Raw genomic sequence first — 15924 nt, forward strand, 5'->3', positions numbered from 1 at the left:
ACGGTTAATGAAGCAGCTCATTCCTCCTGGCAGCCATTTCCACAACCTCTGAATTTGGCCTCTTTGTGGCAACAGTGGACCCAAAGCAGGAATTAACTTCAGAATACAAAGACATATAAGTAAGCAAGTAATCTTTAAATTTTTCAAATTTGTATATTCATTTGAAAAAGAGAGAGGGAGAAAAAAGACAGAAGGAGAGAGGGAGGGGGAGGGAAGGAGGGAGGGAGGGAGAGCGAGCGAGTGAGAGAGAGCGCCACAACAGCTGTGGCTGAAAAAGGCTGAAGTCAGGTGACGGGAACCCTAACCCTAACCCAGGTGTCCCACATGACTGGCAGGGACTTGAGTACTTAAGCCATCAGCTGCTGGGCCCAGGGTGCATATTAGCAGGAAGGTGGAACTGGGAAAGGAGTTAAGACCTGAACTCAGGCACTTCAATATGAGATGCAGGAGTCCCAAGTGGCATTTTAACCACTGTGCCAGGTGTCAACTTCTAGAATTATCTTTTTAGATGTCTGCTGAACATTCTTTGAGTGCCTGTAGCTCTCATCCCCAGGTTTCTACAAATTCGTGAGCTTTAGTCAAAGGTTCTGAACTTTGGGAAATAATTCCATGTTATATCTAAATATCCCTTGTAATTAGGTACTCTGATTGGAAGTTACAGCTATCTCCTAGAAGGCGGCAAAAGGATTGTATGGGACCTGGCAGATCACCCCAAGGAGTTTGCATTTTCTTCCAAATATAATAGGGAAGCCATGTAGAGTTGACACAGGGAAGGGGCATGATCTGAATTATACTGATAAAGATCACCCAGCTGTTGCAGTAATGGGGCAGTAAGAATTTGGGTGGTCCACGGGCAGAAAATGGTGGCCTGAATTACGGCAGTGCAAGAGAAGCAGGCACATTGAAGATCTATTTTCCAGGTAGAATCTGGGTGAATTTGAATAGCTGGAGGTGAGAGGTGAGGGAAAGGGATGATTTGGGGTGACTCCTGAGAGTCTGTAGGTGAATTACAAGGGAACGGCTAGGGAAGGCTGTCAGTGGGCGGGGTGGGAAAAGGAAGCCAGAGGCTTGTACCCGGAGCAGAGGCTGGGGTGACTCCATGCATTAAGCTTTCGGTGTAGGGAATGTTACGTTGATAAGTAAGTGGAAATAGCAAATAGGAAGTTGAATTTGGGGATGGGAAATCCAAAGGGTAGTTCCAGACCAAAAAATCTGAATGTCACTGGCATGGAACATTTAAACTATTCCAGAAAAAAAAAGCAAAAACTTAATTGACAGGGGCCAAACTATAACTTACCAGTGCTTCATTGAAGAGCATGTAGTCATTGAATATCTGACTGCAATCTAAGTGAAAAGAAAATTAAATAATCTGGGGCCATGGCGCAGCGGGTTAATCCTCCGCCTGCGGTGCTGGCATCCCATATGGGCACCGGTTCTAGTCTTGGCTACTCCTCTTCCAATCCAGCTCTCTGCTGTGGCCTGGGAAGGCAGTGGAGGATGGCCCAAGTGCTTGGGCCCCTGCAACCACCTGGGAGACGCAGAGGAAACTCCTGGCTCCTGGCTTCAGATCAGTGCAACTCCGGCTGTTGTGGCCATCTGGGGAGTGAACCAGCAGATGGAAAACCTTCCTCTCTGTCTCTCCCTCTCACTGTCTGTATCTCTACCTCTCAAATAAATAAATACAATCTTTTTAAAAAAGAAAATTAAATAATCAAAGTTGAAGCTTTATTTTAAAGAAAATTAACCGTAGCCCAATGTTCACATATTGTTTTTTAATCTTTGGCTCTGGATACTTTTATTTAAAATGACATTGTATGAGTACACACAAACATATAGATAATAGTTGCTAGATAATTGAAATGTAAGGTAAATATATGCCAAATATTTAAAGATTATAGCTAAATGTTGAAGATATAGAAGGATGCACAGATACAGACACAGATGGATGCATGGATGGGAGATAGAGGGTAGGAAGATGGATGGATGGGTGAATGGCTGAGTAGATAAATGGGTGGTTTGCGGTTAGGTATATTAATAGATGTATAGGTGAGTGGATGAATGGACAGATGATTGGGAGGCAGGAAGAAAAGGAGAAAAGGAGGATGGGAGGGAGGGAGGGAAGGAAAACAAATTCAGAGAGAGTGATAAAGACAGATTTTAAAATTCTGTTTTGGGGCTGGTGCTGTGGCCTAGAAGATAAAGCCGCCACCTGCAGTGCTGGCATCCCATATGGGCGCCAGTTTGAGTTCCAGCTGCTCCACTTCCCATCCAGCTCTCTGCTATGGCCTGGGAAAGCAGTAGAAGATGGCCCAAGTCCTTGGGCCCCTGCACTGATGTGGGAGACCCGGAAGAAGCTTCTGGCTCCCCACTTCGGATCAGGTGCAACTCCGGCCGTTGCAGCCAACTGGGGAGTGAACCAGCTGATGGAAGACCTCTCTTTCTGTCTCTCTGTCTCTCCTTCTCTCTCTGTGTAGCTCTGACTTTCAAATAAATAAATAAAACTCACTACGCCACAGCACTGGCCTCAAGTTTTATTCTTAATAGAACTTAATGTGCTATAAAATCTATGCAAAGAATAACTATGCTTTTCTTCTTTTTAGCAAAATAAATATCCTGAGAAAATGTCATGCTTACTGCTCATGAAGCTCGAGGAATTGAAAAGGAGCTAGATTATGAGGCCAGGAAAACTGTATTTAGATTTACTGATTGTCTTTCAGATTTTGAGAAACATACTCTATTAGTAGCCAATTACTTAGTTTCTAAATGAGAAAGAGTCGCATTTCTGTAATGCAAGGGTCATTCACTGCTCCCAGAGGCCACGATTCAGTACAGGATGTTAGAAAATGTTTGTCATGACAGGTTCACCTGGAAGATAAACTGTCCACACTGCATAACCAAAAACAGTAACACGTCATTATCTCTTCCATTTAATGCCATAAGCAAATAATTCTACCCCAAAACTCTTTGAGTAAAAAAATTAAAATGAGGTTAGGAAAAGATGACAAAGTTTTCCTTGCAAGGCAAGAAGAACACGCCATATTGTATTCAAAGTCCTCAGCTCACCAAAGACTTGAAGCAGCTGTCAAGTTCTGTGAGCAGAATCCAGTACGTTCAAGAACAGCACACCCAATGTGAAGTTCAAGGTGCACCCCTTAGGATGGGATCCTCCCCTGTAGGACGTTCCTGAGCCTCTAAGCTGATGGAATCGTAGGCCATCCTCCCGTCACTCTCCTTTCCTGTGGCTGCTGGGGAGTCTGGACTCCATGACCCAGCCAACTTTGCAGAAAACCACAGTTTAGATGGAAAATGACTTTTGCTTTCTGGCTCCTCAGCAGTACCACACATCTAATTAGCTCAACAATTGGTCCCTGTGATAAAATCAGCTAATTTTATGTTCAAATGGCTGTTCTGTGGTAAGCAATACTGTCACTCTAAACTTCACACAGAAAGAAGTTGCTGAAGAAGCTGTTACTAGGAGGTCACCGGGGGCAAACTAGCGAAGACTATTAAATTAGTAACCTAAGTCACTGCTGGAGTTAGTGCACAGGGTCCCGCCAGGCACAGATAAAACAAAGTCCCAGAATGCACAGCCAGGGCCAGAAACGCCAAGCTTTAAAGAGGAAAACAATGAATTTCAGACGGAGGGGCAGGAGATGTGCGATACACCCCTGCTCTTAGGAGTAGACTGGGCGCAGCGTTCTAGACTCATCTGTTAGAGTAAGAAATGACTCTCCCCAGATTCAATGCTTCTCTTGTTTCAGGAGTGTGTTCAAGGTTGCCCTAGATATAAAATGCAGGAAAGTCAACTCCAGGGTCAACTCTTCAGGTTCCCGATCTGCTGCTAATGTCAGCTGGTAAGCTCTGAGGACCTCCCCTACTATGAGCTTCCCTCAGAAACCACAATACAGTTTAAGGTCTATGTAAAATAAAACATTGACATCTTTACGGTATAAAAGCTAATTATCCTGCCTTTCACAGGCATTGAAAATTGTTGACTATTTTAGTGTGCATATTATCAATGATACAAATTGAGTGAGAAGAAATTCATACAAACTTCAAAACTACAGACACAGGTTTCAGAAACATGAATTCATGCACTTTTATATAAAGATACAGAAACACATACACACTTGGATCTGAATCTATTACATCATATATATAGATAAATATGGAAAGATTAAGTACATGAATTCATTGATGTAAAATGCTTAAAATAATAATTGGTATGTATGAAGTACTCAGTTGGTAGTGCTGCTGCTGTTTTATTATTATTGTAGTTATTACATAGTTATATATGTATTCTCTATAAAACTACATTATATAAGCTATATAACTATAATCATAGAACTTAATTATGGCAAGAATGCCCTGCTGAAAACTAAACATGTGTTTTTTTTCCTCTGCCCTAACAGAAGTCCCAAAGAGTCACTTGATCAAAACTAATAATGGAGGAATAAATAAAAGGTAATTAATTAATACCCAAATTAATCTCCTATGGATATCAATTATCTAAAATCAACATGGGTCCTATTTCAAGCTAGGAAGCTGTATTGGGTAGACACTGAAAAACGAGGACTAAGTAAGCCTCTTCATCACCATACACAGAAGGCCCTGACCTTTTGAACTTAAACTCTTCTTTGTGAACTTCAGAACATCATCCCCTTCTGGGATACCCTGGAGGGAGGCTAACATTCTTCCAGAAGTCTCCTGGTGTTGGTAGTTGGTAGCCTATGGGACTATGAATCATTATAGTCAGCAGTTTATATAGAACATGAATTATAAGTGACTTTTAGCATTAATTACAAATATTGCCTTTATAATTAAATATACTAGGATTAAACCACACAGAACTGCACTTCAGGTACTTGCTTGGAGTCAGTTCTCTATGACACCTGATATGGACCTCACCTGGTGTAGGCATTCCCCTACCCATCTCTCGAATGTTGGTGCCCCTCATGTCCTAAGCCAGCTTTTGTCCTAATCTCATCTCGTCTTTCCTAAGTGAGTTTATCAGCAATTAAGGCTTTGTTTACTACACAGAAGCTGTTAACTCCCAACAACAAGAGCTTATGTTAATTGAGCACTTACTCTGTGCTAGGCCCTGTGCCTCATAAGCACTAACCCCATTACGGTGACAACAACTCCCCCTGGAAGGTAGGGGTGCCTAACACTCCACATTTCCAAAACTGAACCTACCTTCCCCAGAGACCTGCTTCTGCTCCTCCATACCACTGCACAGAGCATCACTAGTCAGGAACCTGTCCCTCCCTCTCATTGTCTTTCCACTTCCAATCACATTCCAAATTTGATTAGCTCTACTTCCTAAGAATCCCTTCATTCCACTGATGCATCTACCATCCCAGACACAGCTCCCAGCCCTTATGACTTGGAATCCATTTTTCTTTGGTTCCAATTAATCTACTGATGGGGCTTTAGGTCTTTGAGCACCTGAAAAAAAAAAAAGGGAATGACAATGCATTCTCCCTCTTACGTTTGCTTGAGTTAAATAAGATCTGTGACTTTCTAAGCAAATGTCAGGCACTTGATGACACGTGACCTGAGACAAATTGATATTTGAAGTCACATGGATAGTCACCACCATATACACCCAGGTAAGTGTACCACTGTCAGAAAAGTCATTACAGTGGATATGAGAAAGGATTGATAGGTAAAGTTTTTCAGAATAGAACCGTATACTCAAATTACTCAAAATTTAACAATTTAAAACAACATACATTTACAATTTCATAGTTCATGGTGTGGCTTAGCTGGGTGCCTCTGGCTCAAGGCTTTTCCATGAAGCTGCCATCAAGTAGTCAGCGGGGGCCATCAGAAGGCTTGATAGGGTAGAGGTGCTTCCAAGCCACTTGCATGGTTCTTGGCAGGACATGAGCTTTTACACAGGGCTGCCTCACGGCATGGCAGCTGACTTCCTCCAAGGCAAATGATCCCAGAGAGAATGACAAACAGAGGGAGCTCCCCAGACGGGAGCCACAGTCTTTTAATAACCTCAGCTCAGAAGGGGCATCCTATCACTCTGTCCTTTATTGGAAGTGAGTCACTAAATTCAGACCTTGCATAAGGAGAGGGGCTGACACATGGGCAGAGGTCACTGGGAGCAATCCTATAGACCGTCTGCCCAGAATTATCAGCCAACAGGCATCTCAGCCTTGGAGGGAGGAGCAGGAGACAGGAACAAGTGGGACCTGACAGCACCTCCCTCTGTGCTTTCTCTGCCTGTCAGAGTCAAACCGACCAGGAGTCCCAGGTCCTGCTGCTGCTCATCATCACATACATGCTTGTCCTCACTGCCCCCTCGCTCCAGCACAGGAGGTCAATGACGAACCCACATGTTCTGAGGGGCTGTTGCGCATGTGACCATCTACATGATCCTAAAACAGATCCCCATGACCGTAGCTACTAGTTCCACTGTTAAATGTGAATCCATATCCAAACAGAAGCAGTACTGCCAAGCTCTAAAAATTAAAGCAACTCAAATTGTTTTTAAAAGAACCAAATTTCCACTGGAGATTTTTTACATATATAAATTAATAGTGAAAATAATTTCATGACTTAATATATTTCTGAGAAACATTTTTGTTACAATTCTTGCAATATGGTTACTTGTAAGGGAAAGAACGTTGATTGTTGAACTGCAACCCTATTCCTCTCCACTGGATAAAGATGTGCTGGAGTCCAAATGTGAATAAAGACCTTACGTGGTCATTACAGGGGTAACTGAGTACATGAGTCATTCTAGAGAGTCCTAACCTAGTACACTGGGTCCCTATAAAAACAGGAATCGGGGCACAGAGACAGACATACAAGGCAGGTGATGTAAGTCTACTCAGGGACAGCACGCCGGCCAGCAAGGCGAGGAGAGGGGCTGGGACGCGACCTTTCCTTGTGGCCCTCAGAGGAAGCCAACACATCCGGCACCTTGCTTTTGGACTCACGGATTCCATAACTGTGAGACAATGAGCTTCTGTTGTTCACAGAAAGAAGGGTTGAGAGACAGAGACAGACAGACAAAGGAAAACCGGGAGAGAGAAAGATTGTTTTAACAAGCTACACACTCATCTGGATGTGTTGATTTCAAATAGAAATTATGAGAGCCCATCAGGAAACTTTCATTTTGTGTATTTCGTGAGCACGATGGCTCTACTCCAAGAGATGGACACACATTTCTAACAAGCCAGCAAGTGGAGCGCCGCTTCAGGTGGGAAGACCAAGCTCCCCGGCGAGGTTGGGACCTGGCCAGAGTCACTGTGGCCTGGGCAGGTCTGGGAAGCCCCTACCTGCTGGTAGTCCTCCTTGGAGCTCAGGGCCGCCTCCATCTGCTTGGCAGAGGTGGGATAGATGGCCGAGCGGTACTGACTGCCGTAGTCGTTGCCTTGGCGCATGCCTGGGGAGTGAAAAATGCAGAGGATTATCAAGTTGCCTGAGCAAACGCTGAGACGTTTTGACACTTGTGAAGTGCCATGCTGCACACTGTTTCCTTGGATGCCAATGAGACACCCTGTGTGGAAGGTGCCACCATTGCTCACTGGGCAGAGAAGGAGATGGGACAGTGTAGGTGGAAGGAGCTGGCACAGTGAGTGGCACACAGGAGCCACAATACACCTATGACTAAGGCCATGCACCCAGCCACAGGAAAACCTGGGGCACAACATCACAGAGCATATTTCCTCCATCATGGCAGCTTCCGTGTAGACGGCAGTCAATTTCTAATGAATAACAGGATCCCCAAAGTGAAGCAGCTGCAGGCATCCTAAAGCTCCCCTGTGGATCTCCACACTGCAGTCAGAATGAACTTCACACGTGTCTGTTGCATCATTCGAAAATGAATTTCTGTTCTAACAAGTACCCCAGACTCCCCCAACAGAGGATGCCATCCTTCATAAAGAACAGGTCTGCACTGTCAAGTGTGAATGCGTAAGAGAATCACCCGAGGATCTGGCTCAAATGCAGGCTCTGGTCTAGCAGGTCTGGGTGGGCCTTAGAGTCCATTTCTCATGCAATGAGACCTCAACTGAGTAGCCAGGGTTTGGGTTTACTGCGATATTTTCAAGTTTCCTTGTTTAATCACCAGGGTGTTTTTACTTTCAGTGCTATGATGAGGAGAACCCTTTTCTTCCAAATACTGCTTCTCAGCTACATCATGCAAAATGCTCCCTCCATACCAGCATGGTCAGCCTTCAAGACATACTTCCCTTGCAGGTGCCTCTCTTAGAGGTTTTATCAGCTGTGTTGTTATGTGCTTTTCCATCTTCCTCCTCTCTGAGCCTCCCAGAGAGCAGGGCTGGACAGTCACAGTACCTACTATGGTGTCAGATACATGGAAATACTTCCACAAGTCATCAAGGTGATGTGAGTCTGTACACGTCTTGTGATCTGAACTTTTCAATACTGGAGTGCCAATTAATTGATCACACTCCTTTTTTTACATTTCATTTATAGTGATAAATGCAAAGAGTATAACTTTTCTTAAGAGCTACAGGAAAAGCACATAAATGAGCGAACAGTTTGACTAGTAGAGGCACGTGCCAGGAGCTGGGAACACCAGATGTTCGCTCTGGCAGTTAATGGATTGATCAGGTGGGATTCATGACCCGAACTGCAGCCCCCCAAAAGATGCTGAAATAGTAACACACCAGCAGGAGCCATAGGCTGTCCTGGCCATGTATGTATGTATGTGTGGGTGAGGATACTGCAACAAAGTTCAGAGAAAGTAGAATTAAAAGGTAAGTTTGTTTAGGTGCAATAAAAGATTTTGGAATCTATGATTTTTTTTAAGAATTTGCATTTTCCATGAACTCTTTGAGGCTCTATTGTGAGCCTGGATGTCAAAATATTTTCACACAAAAATAAACTTATTTTTAATTCATTTTCATGAACTTTTTGAAGTGCCCTTGTATTATTTATTAAGCATCAAATATGAGTGTGTGATGGGGCATTGTTCCAGGAGCTGAGCACACAGCAATGAACAAAAGAAAACCCTATATTTATGGAATTCAAGGCAGTGGAATGTAAGAGACCAGATCAATAACCATTGCAGGTGCCTTGGCAACATCTTTTCCTTTGCCTCTTTCGATTTTCCCTTCCTTCACTTACAAGTAATGCTTTCCTTGAATGACCACTTCCCATCCTTTGATGCATAATAACACGATGGTAATCACTGTTCCTCCTGAAACACTCTCCAGGAAGAAAACAAAGAACACTGGATGGCTGATTTTCAGGAAAGTATGACATTACTCTCTCCATTCAGCGCAAGACACAGAACTAAGGGCTCCATGGGGAGCTGTTTAAATCTGACTTTCATCCCTCTCTCCTTCCCCTTTAACTTCCTTCCTTCCATTTTCCTTCACAAGAGGTATCACTAGGTAAGGAGAAGTGGCAGGTGTGACTTATTTATTTTTCAACAAATTTGCTAATATTACATATGCTTTGTATGTTGAAGACAAGAATTATTTATGTGTTTTGTTGGAGGTCTTTGAATTATCACAGGATCCTAGAAAATTGAGTTTTTGGGAAAGAATTAAGAATCATTCCAAGGACATGGATTAACAGTGGTCTTTTCCATTGGTCATATTTTCACACACAAAACAATCTGGTAGAAGGAGAGTGTAAGAAGTCCTTTAAGCTTACATCTATCTACAGATCTTACTTTGTAGCTACATGACAACCTAAAGGTACAAATATCTGGAAGGTTTCACAAAATCATGCAGCTGGACAGATAAGACATTCTAGGCAAGTATAGAAGGCAATGCATTCCTATGAGAATAATCCATGGATTAATTATGTAATTAGAAGTTATGAACTACCACCACAACCAAGACAAGAATTCATGGATCCTGGCCGGCGCCGTGGCTCAATAGGCTAATCCTCCGCCTAGCGGCGCCGGCACACTGGGTTCTAGTCCCGGTCGGGGCGCCGGATTCTGTCCCGGTTGCCCCTCTTCCAGGCCAGCCCTCTGCTGTGGCCAGGGAGTGCAGTGGAGGATGGCCCAGGTGCTTGGGCCCTGCACCCCATGGGAGACCAGGAGAAGCACCTGGCTCCTGGCTCCTGCCGTCGGATCAGCGCGGTGCACCGGCCGCAGCGCGCCGGCCGCGGCGGCCATTGGAGGGTGAACCAACGGCAAGGGAAGACCTTTCTCTCTGTCTCTCTCTCTCACTGTCCACTCTGCCTGTCAAAAAAAAAAAAAAAAAAAAAAAAAAAAAAAAGAATTCATGGATCCTTCTCGGAAGCCATGATCCCTTGATTCTAAGTTGCTGATTTGTTAATTGCAATGTGACAACATGGATCTAGCTCCCGCCACTGTTGTCTTTATCTTTTTCTTGTGCAATGTGGGGTATCCCAACACACTCTGGCTGATTTAAACAGGTAGCATTGTGGACACTGCCCACAGATTTGCTTCCATGTACATGAGTCCAAACTGACTAGTTAGCCACTGGAAACCCGAGAGTGATTCCCATAGTTATAACTGCCAAGTGTGTGTAGAAATCTTACAAATTTGAATTTGTATTCCTGACCTTCTGCAATACTATTTGAATATTCTAAAACTACTAAAACCCTTCCATGTTTAAAACAATGCACACTCTTCCTGGTGAAAAATCTGCCTGATCAGAAAGAAAGGTAGAAAGTTCTAAAGGGATATAAAAGGGAATTGAGGGAAAATATCAAACCCTTCATTTCTATTCCCTTGAATCTTCAGTGACACTGAAAGAGATCCTAACTCTAATTTACTAAGGTCAACAATCTTAATTTGACTTTTCTCCTTCAAAGTTTATCTTGAGGAGAAGGGATACTATCTTAACATACAATTGTATGCAGACATTCTCACAGGGGTGTGTATACACAGGCCTCTGACTCATCCCACTGCATGTAGTCTTCCACTCACTGATGAAGGGGCTTACTAAATGGAAAGGAAATAGGTGGTTCTCTGGGAAATACGATTTTGTACTTCAAGAATGCAAAACCTACAGAACTATGGATTTTCTATTCTTATTATTTGTCAATACATTGTATTTACAGACATTTAGCATCATTAACCTTTTCATCATGCTCTCAACTACCATTTGTTTATGCTCTGAACTCCAAAAGGGAATTCACAGGTAAGGAAAAATTGTTAACTAAATCTTTTATAAGATTATTAGATCTTTTAAGTCTGACTCTACCACCAACTTGCTTTATGCAAATTACTTAAATTCTCTAAGCCTCAAATCTCATTTGTAAAAAAAAAAAAAAAAAAAGGGAATTTTAAGGGTCTTGCCCACGTTGATGGGAATGTAAAGTGGAAGACAGTAGGGAATACCTCAGAAATCTGAATATAAACCTACCATATGACCCAGCCATCCCACTCCTGGGAATTTACCCAAACTAAAACAGATCAACACAAGAAAGAGTTCTCTGTACCCCTCTGTTCACTGCAACACAATACACAATAGCTAAGATATGGAATCAATCCAGATGTCCATCAACTGTTGACTATAGAGATTATACACTATGAAGTACTACACAGCTGTAAAAAAAAAAAAAAAAAGAGAGAGAGAGAGAGAGAGAGAGAGAAATCTTGTCTTTTTCAGCAAGATGGACCTAACTGGAAACTACTATACTTAGTCAAATAAGCCAGTCTCCAAAAGACAGATACCGTATGCTTTCCCTGATCCAAGGTAACTAACAGAGCACCTAAAATGCAATGTATTGGAGTAAAATGGACATTTTGAGATTTGATGATTGTTTACAGCCCTTGTTTCTTCTGTTGAGGATCAGTATTTTTTCTTCATACTATTTGCTGAACTCTTCTACTTAGTGTAGGGTTAACTTTACAATCATTAAGTAAACTGAAAGTAGATCTTTATAAAAATTAAAAGTGAGAACAGGAGAGGGAGGAGGAATAAGGGTGGGAGTGTGGATGGCAGGGAGGGTAGGGTGAGAAGTATCACTATGTTCCTAAATCTGTATATATGAAACACATGAAATTTGTATAACTTAAATAAAATTGAAAAAAAAATAAATAAATAAGGGCCTGGCCTAGAGGTTTGCTCTGTGGAATAACTAAGACAAATCCTGTGAAGTACTTTGTTGACTGTAAAATCTGTGTGGATGTTAAGTACTTGTATTTTACAACTTTATTAATCTTGGAATATTTCAGAGCAAGTAGTTTGAAATAAAAATAAGAAACACCACACACACTCTAGAAGTAATGCTTGTCGCTCTGAAAGGCATTATGTACAGTCATCTCTCAGATACCCACACAGGAGTGGTCACACGGATCCAAACAGTGGATCAAAACTCATTTATGTGGATAGAAATGTACTACTTAATTTTTAACTATTTATTACATTTATGTTTAGGAGAGTTATCTCCCTAGTTAAGTTGTAACTGCTAATCTCCAGCCTAGCTCTTCATGTCGACGGAAAACAAGGATACATAAGAAAAGTAAAATAACTCTTCGGGTGAATTCTCCTACTCTTGCCTCTCTCCATGCACAGTTTTCCAGTTTAATGCCCTCCTTCCTGGTTTCTGATCTGAAGCTTGGAAAATGCCTATTGGCATTTTCTTCACTAATGTCCTATAAAGAGGCAAAGAAACACCTACAGAACATTAGAAAGAAACAGCATGAGCATTTATAATGCTCAGGAAAGTCCTTTTTCCGGCCTGTCTGTCCTCCTGCCTTCACCAGAGTATCCACTCTTCCCTGTCTCAGGTAAGGTGCTAGGTATTGGGTTTCAGGAATAATTGGGTTTCTTCAACTAGTCACACTCCTAGGACAGGAAAGGGAAACAGAAAGAGAGACTAATAAGCACAGGATTAAAAGTGATATGAGGAAAATCTGTGTAGTTTCAAAAAACTCAGAGGTTCAGAGACGGGAGTGGTAAATTGATGGGCCAATGAGAATGGGGCCTAAGTCTGAAAGTCTGTACAGATAAAGGAACCCTTGTCCTGAAAGGGCAATGGATAAAGCCCGAGCCGCGGCTCACTAGGCTAATCCTCCACCTTGCGGCACCGGCACACCGGGTTCTAGTCCCAGTCGGGGCGCCGGATTCTGTCCCGGTTGCCCCTCTTCCAGGCCAGCTCTCTGCTGTGGCCAGGGAGTGCAGTGGAGGATGGCCCAAGTGCTTGGGCCCTGCACCCCATGGGAGACCAGGAGAAGCACCTGGCTCCTGCCATCGGATCAGCGCAGTGCGCCGGCCGCAGCGCGCTGGCCGCGGTGGCCATTGGAGGGTGAACCAACGACAAAGGAAGACCTTTCTCTCTGTCTCTCTCTCTCACTGTCCACTCTGCCTGTCAAAAAAAAAAAAAAAAAAAGGCAATGGATAGGCACAGGGGTTAAAGATATTTTTCAGGAAGCAGATAAACAAAGGCAAGGATTGTGGAACAATATGTGCCTTCAGGGACTTCAAAGGAAGGTTACTGCTTGCAAAAGCAGCTGAAACATGGTCAACATCTTCATCAGAGCCCAGATGCCATCAAGTCTGAAGCACAGATGAGAAGGACAGTTCACTGAGAAATATGATTTGATGCTCAATCGATTGAAAAACAAACTTGAAAATCAACATCCAGGAGCTGCTAGGAATACAAGGGGTCCTGCTTGCCTACCCACTGAATTACACAGAAAACCAAATGCTAGACTATCATAATTTACCCAAACAGCCGTTATGTTGCTGTTCTGCAGAGGACAAGATTAACCAAAATCATATTTGGAGAAAGGACAGAAAAACAGTGTTGGGAGACTGAATAACCCCTGCATGTCTTTCCTTTTTCTTCAAACAAGAATGCTCTCTCCAGCAAAAATATAATTCACAGAGCGTTGGTTGTGTACCCAACACTAAGGAGGAGACAGAAGAATTAGGTTGCAATCACTGATCTCAAGAAATAGCTTGGAGCGGACAGGGAGAGGAAGGAACTCGTACGAGTTGACACTGGACTTCACTATTCAAGGTCTCTGCCAGTCTTTCTCAGGTAATCCTCACCTTAGTCCTTTGGAGAAGATATTATTTTTTTTTTTCATAGGCAGAGTGGACAGTGAGAGAGAGGGACAGAGAGAAAGGTCTTCCTTTGCCGTTGGTTCACCCTCCAATGGCCGCCGCGGCCGGCGCGCTGCAGCCGGCGCACCGCGCTGATCCGATGGCAGGAGCCAGGTACTTCTCCTGGTCTCCCATTGGGTGCAGGGCCCAAGCACTTGGGCCATCCTCCACTGCACTCCCTGGCTACAGCAGAGAGCTGGCCTGGAAGAGGGGCAACCGGGACAGAATCCGGCGCCCCGACTGGGACTAGAACCCGGTGTGCTGGCACCGCTAGGTGGAGGATTAGCCTAGTGAGCCGCAGCGCCAGCCTGGAGAAGATATTCTTAAGCTTTCTTGACAAAAAGGAAATCATGGACCAGAGAAACCAAGTGACCTGCCTGAGATCACGTAGTAGGCAAATGGTAAATGATTTAAAGCTTGATCTACCTGACACCAAAGCCCATTCACCTTTCAAAATCCACAAGAAGTTAGACATCGGAACAAACTGCTCCTGGACAAAGTGGCGTATCAGGCCGGGAGAGGGGCATCAGAACAAGAGTGCTGTAACCTTGAGACTCTGAAGAGACAACTTGGCTCTGATGAGAGCCCTGGGAAGCAACCAGCTGGTCAGCTGAGCGTGAGGTCACTTAGGTAAACCGACCACACCGAGGACCAGAGATGCATGGAAAGGTCAGTCTCAAGTATGTGACAAGGCTGGCTGAGTACAACCATCAACCCAGAACTGTCACCTTGCCTCAGTGAGTGCTGCCAAGTTCACTGTGCTCTTGGCCAAGGCCACATCCTTGTTTAGCTTCTTCCCCTTCCTTGTTCTTCCTTCATCAGTCCCTTGCATGTTCTCTTTTTTCTTGAGAGCCCTTCCTCAGCAAGTCACATGTACTGAATCCCTGCCTCAGGCTCTGCGTCTAGGGAGGTGAACCTAGGGCTCCAAGCTACTGAACCAGTTTCGCTCTGATTCAAGCTGCCTTACTTCCCACCTCTAGCACCATCTTCTTTCTTTATTTTTTTTTAATGATTTATTTATTTATTTGAAAGGTAGAGAGAGAGAGAGAGAGAGTTCCATCCACTTCTTCACTCCCCAAATGGCCACAACAACCAGAACTGAGCCGACCCGGGGTCAGGAACCAGGAGCTTCTTCCGGGTCTCTCATGCAGGTCCAGAGGCTCAAGCTCTTGGGCCATCTTCTATAGCTTTCCCAGGCTATAGCAGAGAGCTGGATCGGAAGTGTAGCAGCCAGGACTTGAACCGGCACCCATCTGGGATGCCGGCACTGCAGGTGGCAGCTTTACTGGCTACGCCACAGTGTGGGACCCCATATTGTTTCTTATATTCTATTACTTCAGCTGTTTAGATTTTTGGATAAACTCTTATGAGGTTTGTTTATTAAAAGTATTAGGAGATAAGTTTATTAAGTGGTTACAAGTTAAGAGGCCTAACATCTTAGGGTTAGAATACAGCTTGCATACGCGCGGGGCGGGGCACTACTCTCAGAGAAAGAGCAGAGACCTACAAAACACAGAACAGAAGCAGGATGGGACATCTTCTGCTATGTGATTTGATGCATGCGCACGCATGTGTGTGTGTGTGTGTAAGAGAGAGTGATTAGCACGGGGAGAGGCTTAGCTGCTATGGTTCTATCAGATTTTGAACACTCTCACTTTCCTCTTCAAAATTTATGAAACAACCAAAGAATGACTCATAAATTCAGTCTTTCCAAGCATAGAAACAGAGTTGATCCCTCTACTCTTTGGTTCTAGCTTTCTGCCCCTGAGAAGGCACCAGAAGGCCTCCTGCATGCTACAGTGGCCCGCCAAGACCTCCAGGGCTGAGGGCACCAGTAGAGCAGCTTCGGCACACATCTTCAGTGTGGTCTCCTGGCTTCCACTGGCAGGTATGG

At 43.9% G+C, this 15924-nt stretch overlaps 1 protein-coding gene across 7 annotated transcripts in view; it reads right to left on the bottom strand.

The window, feature by feature from the left end:
• The window catches only part of MSRA (methionine sulfoxide reductase A), a 409106-nt gene that overhangs the window by 85946 nt on the left and 307236 nt on the right, over nucleotides 1-15924 (bottom strand). For all 7 annotated transcript variants that reach the window (XM_002709444.6, XM_070068216.2, XM_070068215.2 and 4 more), the window contains one exon: nucleotides 7299-7405. In XM_002709444.6, coding sequence (XP_002709490.3) covers nucleotides 7299-7405 — 107 coding nt within the window. The remainder of the gene's footprint in view (nucleotides 1-7298; nucleotides 7406-15924) is intronic.

This window comes from Oryctolagus cuniculus, chromosome 2 (assembly GCF_051225735.1).
Source record: "Oryctolagus cuniculus isolate XC-2025 breed Fujian yellow rabbit chromosome 2, ASM5122573v1, whole genome shotgun sequence".
Taxonomy (NCBI): Eukaryota; Metazoa; Chordata; class Mammalia; order Lagomorpha; family Leporidae; genus Oryctolagus; species Oryctolagus cuniculus.